Raw genomic sequence first — 11,355 nt, 5'->3', positions numbered from 1 at the left:
ACTGAATTCAGCTGGGATCTTTGTTGAACCTTTCTCTATCTTGTTTTCTGTCTGTCTGTGATAAAGGCTTAAAAGGCCTAGAAATATTAATAACAAATGATTTGAAATTAACTGATTATTAACTAGTTTGTTATCAACATATGACAAACATGAATCACACAGTGTCTGCTTAGAAAGCTTTATTATGAAGACTTTATCCCACATCTATTACATTCAACATCAAACAATACAAACTACTGCTTTTTACATATATGTATGTTTATCTTTACATAGTAGTCAAATGCTTATATTCACCTTATTCTCCTTTCTTGTCAAGGTCTTTAACTATATGTCTACTCTGTGTACAGCTACAAAAAAACGGAGTCAAGTTCTTTGTATGTGCACGCATACTTGCCAGATTCTGATTCAGGAAACATCCATATATACAGTAAATGCAAAAGTGCACTCAACAAATGATAGACATTTAAATAACCAAATAAATACAACTATAGTACAGCAAGAAAACAACTGCAGTTACTATCCGATAGATTAGTGATACTTAACCAGCGGCCCGTACAGCTGACCTGTGTGGGGCTCTTGTGACTGGCCACCTGTCATTTTGCAAAAGTGGCCCCTGGGCAAAGCAAGTTAAGTATCTCTGTGATCAACATCTTGATCCTCATCTACAGATAGTAGCGTGTTTTTCCTCTGTGTGCCCTGAGATTACTAACGTGTCAGAAGGAGAACTTTGTGTTAAAACACACCGTGAATAAGATGTAAAGTGTCTAAACACATGCTGGGTGCTCCTTCATCGTCGCACTGTGACTGACACAGTTTTCCTTTTTCCAGTCGGTGCTACTCTTCATTCATCTGATCATGCACCTTGTCTTTATTCCAAACGAACACAAACATGAACATTATACTCAGTAGCGGTGTGTATCCGCTCCGTAGGACACTGCACTTGTATTCTGTTGGGACATGTCTGTGTGGACAGCGCAGGCAGGATGTTGCAGCAACCTTTCCGGGTGCAGGCTGGCTGGATGTGCAGTTGGTTCCTGGTTCTGCAACATGCAGGGTTGAGCACATGTTTTCAGAGACATGTACAACCACATTATGTCTGGAGCCTACACGACACGGCCCTACAAGCTATGCCCACCACTGATAGTAAAAGACAAACTCGACAACGTGACAGCTATTTGAACTCTGCTACAAGGTGACGCTGTCGTTAATAAACATGAGGCCAAACATATAATTCATTATACATGAAGGTGTGATGTAACCCTTGCCCTGACCTTAACTTTAACCACCTCTCTTTTAACTTTACACTTCATAGCTAGCTTAAAGCTAACTTGGCATTCTCTTTAGGGCGTCTGCTCCCGGACCAAGGGAGAGAAGGAGGCTGATCGTGGACTGACGTGTAGGGATGGTGAGCAGATCACGTCGCTGCTCCAGCCACACCCACTTTCCAGGCCTCAGACAAAGTAGAACACTCAGGACACATGTGTCTCCTGGTGTCTCCAAGCTGCTGTCTCATCTCTTGTGGAAACTGGGGCTGTGAATGATCTGAGAGAGTTTTCCAAAGGAGTCCATCGTGTCAACAGGTTCTTCTGTTTTTGTTGCGCTCTGTCCTGTTTGGTCGGGGACGTCCAGATCGGGAGATGAGGCCCAGTCCAGGATGCTGATCCTGGGGAGGAACTGGGCCAGAGCTGGGACTCCTCGGTCTCGACCCTGCTGCCTCTGCCGGTGGTTTCCCAGACTGAGCAGGGCTCCGTGGCTGTCGGAGACGTAGATGTTGTACCCGTCGGGCAGGATCTGCTCTCTGAAGGTGCAGTCGTCTCTGCTGTAGGTGTGCTGGAAATGATGACACAGACACGTTCACATAGAAATATTCATGTTCTACAAATCTGTTGAAAAAATTACACCTCCCTGTGATGTAATGACCTCAGTGCACCTGTGGTAAATTGATTAATTTTATTTTCGATGACTATAACATCTGCACGCAGCAGATTTTCCTCCTTCAACAACAGGGCAGACATCAGGTAAATCCTTCTGGCCCTACTCCAGTGAACGTTCATCTCTGGTGCGGCCCTGCGTTGCCACGTGGTGCATCTTAAGTGATAACAGAAAGAAATCGGTGCGGCATGGCTTGACTCAGCGTGGCCAAAAGTTGTAATGGAAAAGGGTAAAAATCAGCTCATATACTATGTCAGTTTATAAATCTTAATATGATGTGTAGGAAACATGCAAATGTAACATGTTCATTCTTTGCATGAATGTTATTTCACCTGGTACTGCACATCAACATATTTCTAAATTTGTGAAGCAATAAAAAATATTTAAATAATCAATTAAAAGTCAAAGTATTGTTTTCCAGTGAAACTTCACAACATTGGTTTGGGCTTTCTAACGGTTTGTTGGACAAAACTAGATGTCAGCTTTGGGCTCCGGAAAACTGTAATAGACTTTTTTTAATTAACCATTTTATGACATTTTATAGATTAAACAATGAAGCAAAGAAAAGCCCTAAAGTTGTATTTAAAGAGAATAAACCTCTGTCTTTATAATACTCACAAAGGAATCATGTGCACGTACAGTGACAGGGAGAAATAAGGCATGAATGGGATTAATTGCCCCCCCACCCCCCAGAGGTTAATCAGGCCAAAGTTGTGTAACAGTTAAACCATGAACTTTTAACTCGTTACTGGAATTTTAGGGTTGTTTCCTCTGGGTTTGGCTCATCTTTTTTTAAATAAAAATAAAGTAAATAAAAAAACAATATTATATTATATTATATTTTATTATTTTATATTTTATTATGTTATATTATATTATATTATTTTATATTTTATTATGTTATATTATATGAAACTATGAGTCAAGCTGATTCCATTCACTGGTTAGAAAGCTGCTCAGATGACACAGTGAATCCTAGGATTACATGACTGGTTTTTTTTTTTTTGGACAGAAGGCCCCTTTTATCATAAAAACATACGTAAATGTTGCTGCAAGTTCTTCGACGGCTGTTTACTTTGGCCAAAGAGAGCCAGTCAGAGGCCAAGGTTGTTGTTGCTGCTGCTGCTGGCTCTTTTCATTCAGGTTTTTCACTTTGCAAACACATCTTACCCTGCACCACACTGGACAAAGGTTGATGAACCGCTCGTCTGTTTGAATGAATGAATGACTGGCATGCTGTGTTTTCTGAACACGCGAGCAGATTAACAACAGATAAAACTGTGCTGCTGCATCTTCATTCTGGCGAAGCTTTGCTTTTTTTTTTTAGATGCATTGCTACATTTTGATAAGGTGGAAAAATCACCAATATTTTACTGTTTGTATAACAGTCACCAGTGAGTAATAGTGAGATTAAGTTTGACTTTAGTGGTCGTATTATATAAGAAGTTTAGTTGTAACATGCTTGATGGTCTATTGACTTATTTACAGTCTTACAGAACTCAAAACTGACAATATTGATCAAATGAATTAGAAAGCCTAAATGAGAAAGGATAAAGATTGCTGCTGAAAATTCCCAGGTACAACATTTGAAGAAGCTGAAATACTGAAAAAGTTTAAATACAATTACTAAAAGAAGTTAAACTGGCAGATAAAGTGCTGAAAGTAGAATTACCACTTGCATTTGAAGCACTAAATGAAGTTAAAATAATAAATTAAATTGTGCTGCGTGAGGTTTTAAAAGTGCTGAAAAGAGCTGAAAATTCAGATGAACTGAACTGAAAAATAACTAACTATGACTACACTAAGTGACCAGCAAAGGAAAATTGTTTCATGAAACATCCAACAACCTTATCTGCACGTATCCTCATACAGTGGTTTGTATGATGAGTGCCCCACGAATGGCATCATCACATTACATACTTAACATGAAAATCGGTAGGTTAGACTAAGTCATGTAAAGTTACATAGGTTAGGTTAGGGAAAGGAAACATGTTTGGGCATACTTTTACTACGTTACTTAAAGTTATGTAGGCTAACAAAAGAAATGCGGTTGAGCATCATCATGTTACTTAGTCTAAAGTTAGGTAGGTAAGGTTTAGGAAAAGAAACATAGTTTGGCATCGTCACGTTATGGACTTCATGTAAAGTTACGCACTTAAAATAATGTGGTGACATACCTTAAAATAGCTCAAAGTTTATTTTGGAAGCATTCGCGAGTTCTCACTACACTAAAATGAAAGCGCTGTTGTTTGAAGAAACAGAGCGTCTTATTTCTACACGAGTTAAAGAAAGGTTAAGTCAATCACACAGTGACTGCTGCTCCAAGAGTATGGTGCTCTGAATAACCGAATGGTACATTTCAACAGTGCTCCAAATTAACGAACGGTCCAGTTTGTATCAGAGCGCACTCCGGCACTTGAGAGTATCTCCAAATGCACCCTTGGTTTTAAACGGGACACAAACAGCGGTCCTCTGAGAAGAGTCCTATGTTTGTTTGACCCGTCCACCACCCCGAACTTTCCTCACAAATTTTTCGTCCTATGAAAAGCAATGCACCCAAATTCATACATATCTCAGGTATTTTGAAAGGCTGAGATCACATCACCAATGTGCTTGTGAGGAGGCAGGCTGGGGTGCTGGACGGGTCACACTGGAGTTACGGGTTTGGATCCATGTGAACTTTTTAAGGCGTGTCCTCATCATGTTTCTTTCCCTAAACCTAACCTCAGACTTTACTGGCCTACCTCTGTAATTTTATGTCAGTGGTGTAACTGTACTTTAAGGACGTAATTCAAGGGGTGTCATATAGTATTTGTAGGATACTATACAAACTGTTCTATGAGAATATGCTCTTTACTCCCGACAGCGCATTGGTCAGCCTTTATAATTACTTGGTTTATATCTGAATACTGGTGCATTACTTTTAGTAGTTATATGTATGAACAGTGCATGAAAACTGGCTGCCTTATCTACACATATGGAGTTAACCTCATGACACTCTGCTGCAATCTATATAGACTGTCTACATACAGTATAGTATATACACTGCACAGTCACAAAAAATATCCAGCCAATGTATGCTCAAGTGGTTCCTAACCAGCTCAAGGCACTGAGAATATCAGAATAAATCTGCAGTTCTGTGATTTTAAAGATGCGTCCTGTGCAAAAAACAAAAAACAAAACCACCACTGAAAACGAAGAAGATATAAACTCTGTCTCTTTTTCGTCAGCTGCTCTTCCTAATGAGAGCACTGTTGCTGAATCTGCTGACAGGTTGGAGAAAGGTGACTGGCTGAACGGTGAGGAGGTGACACTGGTGACAGCTGCCATGAAAAGTGACGCACTAAAATAAAAATGTAACAGTGAACACTATGACACTGTGGAATAAGACTAATGTTCAAAATGACAAAACTGAACTCCAATAAAATAACAGGACTGACATCAGTCACATTAATCACAAGTTCTTACTTCAGTCATTAAATATCAAGTTTATTTAATAATTTAATAATTCATTTGACATTTTCCTGCATTTATTCATATGATTATTGCTTTTCATCTGTTTAATGTTTCTGGTTTTTCATATTCCTTCTATATTCTCACCTTTTATTTTAACCTGTTGGGTTTTATCTCAAGTTAAAAAGAAATCACATTTTTATGACTTGTGCAAACTCCCAGTTACGTAATACTGTTACTCAAACTCTTCTGACCTTATCTGCTTCAGTGATGGTGTTTTATCTTTATTTCATTTTTATTGTTTTTTCTATTTTCTTAAAATTGCCTCATTTTATTTGTTTGAATCCTGCACTGTTTTAATTCCAAAAAAACATGTAAAACACTTTGTAACTCTGTGTTGAAAAGCGCCTTATAAATAAAATTTATTATTTACATTTAGCTGAATATGTTGGATTTTTTTGCATAGTTGTCACACAAAAAAATCGACTATATAATATTATACATATAATAGTGATAATAATGGTACCAATTTGATTATTATCAAGCCTTAGCGTTATCTTTTTGCGGTGGTGATAAATCAACAAAATCACTTTTAAGTAATGCCCTGACACGTGACTTTTCATGAATATTAATAAATTAATTTATTATGTTTGGCTGATTAATAACTTTTGCAACTTTAAACTTTGTTTTTATAGGCTATAATTAATAATCACCAGATGCAGACATAAAGCCACAGCAGGTCGTCACCGTGTGAATCCTTACCGATGAGTAGAGCCGTCCGTCTTCTTCTATGCAGAGAAACCGTGCAGCTGCTACTCCTCTGATGGCAACACATCCCGGGTCCACTGAGCGGATCTCCAGCAGACCTGCAGGAGTGAGCCATCTTCAGTCATCAGAACAAGCCTGACAGTCTGCAGCCTGTTAACGCTGCGTTTAAAATGCTTGACTTACTGTATGGAGTCTGGTGCGCAGAGCCGTGGATCTGTCCATCCCCGCTGATCAGCAGATGCAGTCCCGGCCTGGCGGCGTACAGGTGCCTGAGCCGGATCATCTGGCCCCAGCTGTGGGCTAAATGGGGGCCCTGGTCCGGCAGGGGCATGCAAACTACTCCAACAGCAAAAAACACATTGGCAACGGAAACGGTGACCACGAGCAGAAGCATGATCCGTGTCCTGTGTAATAAGCACAGTGTTGGTGCTCCCTCCAGCTGGCAGTGACAAGTGAGCCAGTCTCATCCTAAGCCAGTCTTTTAAATGTGTCCCTTATCAGCAGCAGATAACCCTCTTTCCCAAATCCAGTTCCCAGAAACAGACCACAACACACCCCTGCACGACATCCAACTGAATCATAGCTCTCTGTTGGCCCCTGGTGAGCCCCTGGCAGGTCTGTGCGAACTTCATTCAGAACTCTGGCAAGTCACCGAGGTGTTGAGTTTCGGCCGACATGATCACTGTATAAATACAAGTCAGACATTTTCTGAAACGACAAGAAACCATTTTGATTTCGGCATATAGCCACAGAATTACAGTGTTACTACTGATAACTGTGGGGGTGATAAAGTATTATTAAAGTGTTATGGCAGTACCATGGAAGAAGGCATGAATTCACTTGAAATTCACAAACTTTATTCACTAGAATTGGTGCTTGGTAAATAATTTGCATGCCGAATTTACCAGAGGGCACTAATGATTCATTCAAGTTCATAACCATGTATCATAGTGTTAATTTCTGGTGGATAAGCGAGGTAACGTACATTTTTACGCTTTTAGAACGGAGTTTGGTAGAACCTCTCAAGGCAGGCAGGGCATGCCTCCTATGGGGGCTGCTCCAGGGGGCTCATGGGAGTTTAATCAATTACCGACTACTAAACTACTGTTATTAAAATGAAAGCAGGTCCATCCACATTATTTTATTGTATCATTATTGTTATTAGTTGTAGTAGTAGTACTGCAGTGGTGGACTGGAGCTAAGTACCAAATGTAAATGTGCTAAACACTAAATTTTAATTGGGCCTACAAATCTGAGGTAGCACCACTTGTGCTTAGGTGCTTTCATTTGATGCCACTTTCTGCTGCAGTTCAGAGGAGAAAACTGTGTTTTAAATATAAAACGTGACGAGCTCAGTTGATCTCAGTTGAGGTGGTTCTGGCATCCGATCAGGATTCTCTTGGGCACGTCCCACTGGTAGGAGGCCCCGGGCAGACCCAGAACATGCTGCTTATCTGGCCTGGGAACACCTCAGGGTCCTTCAGGAGGAGGTGGAAAGCGTTGTTGGGGAGAGGGACATCTGGAGTGCTCTGCTTGGCCTGCTGCCCCCGAGACCTGGCTCAACAGCAGTATACACATTAATGCATCACCACTAACCCAGTGTTATAATATGCTGTATACTAGTCTAACAGTCACATTAATTAGTTTTACTCTTAATATTTCAAGCACATTTTGCCAATGATAGTTGTATTTTTTTTACTTCAGTAACATTTTCAATGCAGTACTTTTACTTAAAATAGATGTAATGTGTTTTTACATTTTGCTACTTTTACTTTAAGGGTAACTCTGGTACTTTTCAACCATGACCCTATTTTCCCATATTTTTATGTCTCGGTGACAAATCGGAAGAACCATTGTTGAATTTTTGTGTTGCGTTACTTGCACGAGTTTGAATGCGATAATATTTTGTATTGACTTTCTTTATATTTGTGAATAACTCGTATCATACGTGCATGAAATTGCTGAATTGATTAATGAACTTCCGCTGGTACGTCCTTGGCGTCATACATCCACAGAGGATTTCACTGCTCATTGGCTATCGCAGCGTGAATTGGTCACTGAAGTTCAGATCTTTCAACTCTCACAAATAAGCATATGTGAAATTGCGCTACTTGCTGTATTTGTGTTGCTTAATTCTCATATTTCGGTACCATTGCGTTCATTGTGTCAGCGAGCAGGAGTGTGACTCTAATTGCATCTTTACATTGACTTTAAATGTAATCACCCACAGTGAACACAACATAAGTGTCTGAAAGGATCCCTACAGAGATAGAGCTTTTTGATGAAGAGTTAGATTCTTTTAATTTAATGAGAAACAGCCCTAAAACCACCATCACCAAACCCACCAGACTCCATTTAAGTAAAGAGCAATTTTAGCGTGTATAGTGGCAGCATGTTTTCACATCTAACTGGGTGAATAAGGGTTAATTTAAACCAAAGCAGTTAGTGATTGATAAAACAGTAGAAAGATAAACCAAGATGGCCTTTGTGAGTTTTACTTTGTGTCTGTCGATTTTGAATGAAGTGTGTTTCATGATGATAAAATCACTGTTTTTTTTTATATGGAGTCTGGTGGGTTTGTCGGTAGCCATTTTGGGGCTGTTTCTGATTAAACAAAAAGGATCTTACTCTTTAACACAAAGCTCTATCTCTGTCTCTATCTCTTAGAATAACAATCTGAGCCTGTCAGTGACAAAAACAAACACTTTTAGTGGACGAACACTGACGATGCACAGTTGCCCATTAAGGTTACATTGCATTGTTTTGGGGCTGCCTGCTGCAGCGCTTTCGCTCAAAACTGGACCTGTTTCAAGGACTGTTGTTCCCACGAGTCACTTAGACACAAAAACATCAGAACATTGGGTCTAAGGTGAAAAATACTGAAGTTACCCTTTAAGTAAAGGAGCTGAGTGCTTTCTCCACCACTGTAGGAGCTGTAATAGCAGTAAGCAAGGCACGATGATATCTCATACACAGGCTGATACTCTGTGCTTTATTAAGTCATATAACATAAATAGAGGAACATTAATTAAATGATGCAGCAGTAGTTGCAGCATAAGTAATAGCTGAAGTTGTAATAGGCCAACTAGTACAGACAGTAGTAAATGCTGCTGCAGCAGTGGTGTTAATGGAGGCAGTAGCAGCAGTATTAGCAGTATAGTAGTAGTAGCAAAGGTAACAGTATTGCTTTGATTTTGGTGTTGTAAAAATGAAATGAAGAGCAGTGTGACAGAAGGAACAGTCCCAGCCACAGTGAAACCTGACTCATGCCTATAGACTGCGTCTGTCTTATATTGATGGTCACGTTGCAAAATTACGTTACATAAAGTTCTACCAAATGTACTCTGTCAAATTGCACGTTTTTTATTTGTGGACAGGGTAAAGTCTACCAATTGGTCTGAATCCCGGCGGAGCTGTGAGACTGGGTCACTGCACAATAAAATAACAGACTTCTTTCCGCTCTTATCACGTTGTGACCTGTGCTTCCGCTGCTCGGCCATGAATGTACATACAGGTTAAACTGTAATGGGAGAGCAAACAGTACAGAATTTACCAAAACGCAATCCGAGGCTTGGATTTCAAAAGTTTATCTTTTGGTTTTTAGATTTGTAAATTGATCCTCTGGGTGTTGTGGCAGTTTGACAGGTGATTTTTTTTCCCTTTTACCTAAAATGTCTGCCTAGCATTTGCCACAAGGTGGCAGCCTACACTTTGTTTTTAATTCATTGACCACAGAACAGTTCATCCAAAAAACTTTACAGAAAAAGAAATTGACAGAAACACTCAAAGTTATGCTCAACATGGACACAGTTACACAGCAATTAGTACAGAAGACAGAGGAGGAAGAAGAGGGAGAGGACAAGGAATAAACAAGGAAGAGAGGAGGAGATCAGTCAGTGATGGTGCAGATAAAGAAGGGTGATGAGGAAATAGAAGGTAGAACAGGCAATTTTGCAATACAGTATCCAAATAGAGTGACTTTTTATTAATATTTAACCAAAATCTCAATCCTCCTCAATCTGTCGTAACTTTAACCAAAGTGCTTTTTTTAAACCTAAGACAAGAGTCTGGACCCAAACCTGAGGTTCTGGTGTCGAGGTCCTGCTCTTCATACACTCACCATCCTCCCCGAGCAGCTCTTTGCAAAGCCTGCACGGTACACAAATGTAGTATTTTATTACCTGACAAAAATGTTGTCTCTGAACATCATCCAGGCAGCAACGACGTGTTTAATAAAGTGGTTTAGTAGCACACAAATGTAATTTCTTGGAGACAGGGTCACTAGGGGCCACAACATGCTAGAAAAAATTGTTTAGGTTTCCTGGATCTTTCCAGTTATCTGCTTTTCTTGTTTCACCCTGTTAAAAAGATAAGTTCAGGCAGGTTAGCTCACAGCAACATCAGCTGATCGATGGAAGGAGGTCAGCTGACTGATCACATGATTCCTTTCTATGCAACCAATTCGAAAATCTCCTTCAGGGAGCTCTGTGTAAACTGGGGCATGATCGCAAAACAGTGAGCACCGTTTTACTACAGTTTTCAGGCTGAATGACATGTTTCCTTGAAACATTGTCAAATGGCAGTTTATATCTACATTGGGAGCGGGTCCTCGTCTTCAGAGATCGTCATGTTGCACTGCCATGTTTCTACAATAGCCCAGAAAGGACAAAGCAAACACTGGCTCTAGGTAGAGACATTTGTGTTTTTACATCAGCCATGGTATTCAGAAGCTCCTTGCTGACGAGCACCGTCGGAAAAACTCTGATATTTGTGAAGTGAAACATCTTTTCTTCAGTGTTTTTACTGGTTTCCAGCACAAAGATTTCTTGTTTTGGAGAGGAAGAGGCCTCTGTGGATAATTCTGCTCACAGTGAAAACGTCCTGAGCGATGAACACTGAAGGAATTCTAACTGGGAGAAGTTTCTTCTGGTTGTAATCTGCAAACTTTTCCACTAGATGGCACTAAATCTGCCTAAATGCGACACACCAGACCTTTAAAAAGTGGGAAACTATAATAGTAGTGTTATTTATTAGTGTCAGATAAAGTCCTGTGTGGCCTTCAATCACATGCTGGCTCCCTAAAAAATCAGTCATCAAAACTTTGAGAACTCCTGATTTATGACTTCTGTCTTGCTCTAAAATGGTCCGTTCAACTGTTAATTAAGTTTTTAAAAATTCTCCTGGGGGGAACTACCCCCAGAC

At 40.0% G+C, this 11,355-nt stretch overlaps 2 protein-coding genes across 2 annotated transcripts in view; both read right to left on the bottom strand.

The window, feature by feature from the left end:
• Positions 1-11,355, bottom strand: part of ccnd1 (cyclin D1) — a 148,449-nt gene that overhangs the window by 5,557 nt on the left and 131,537 nt on the right. The window lies entirely within an intron of this gene.
• On the bottom strand, positions 204-6,856 carry fgf19 (fibroblast growth factor 19). The gene is made up of 3 exons (XM_049599402.1): positions 6,337-6,856; positions 6,148-6,251; positions 204-1,830 (listed from the first exon to the last, which is right to left on the bottom strand). Exons 1-3 carry the CDS (start codon positions 6,545-6,547, stop codon positions 1,510-1,512), a joined length of 636 nt encoding a protein of 211 aa, XP_049455359.1. The 5' UTR covers positions 6,548-6,856; the 3' UTR covers positions 204-1,509.

This window comes from Epinephelus fuscoguttatus, linkage group LG2 (genome assembly GCF_011397635.1).
Source record: "Epinephelus fuscoguttatus linkage group LG2, E.fuscoguttatus.final_Chr_v1".
Lineage (NCBI taxonomy): Eukaryota > Metazoa > Chordata > Actinopteri > Perciformes > Serranidae > Epinephelus > Epinephelus fuscoguttatus.
Note: the sequence above shows the minus strand (reverse complement) of the source record. Positions and strands in the feature narration are given on the sequence as shown.

What these genes read in the sequence shown, in the direction of transcription:
- fgf19 (XM_049599402.1), bottom strand. Translation starts at nt 6,547, where the DNA reads ATGCTTCTGCTCGTGGTCACCGTTTCCGTTGCCAATGTGTTTTTTGCT. An exon ending in TGCGCACCAGACTCCATACA is followed by an intron (nt 6,252 to 6,336) that starts GTAAGTCAAGCA and finishes TCACTCCTGCAG; the next exon opens with GTCTGCTGGAGATCCGCTCA. An exon ending in ACGGACGGCTCTACTCATCG is followed by an intron (nt 1,831 to 6,147) that starts GTAAGGATTCAC and finishes CATCATTTCCAG; the next exon opens with CACACCTACAGCAGAGACGA.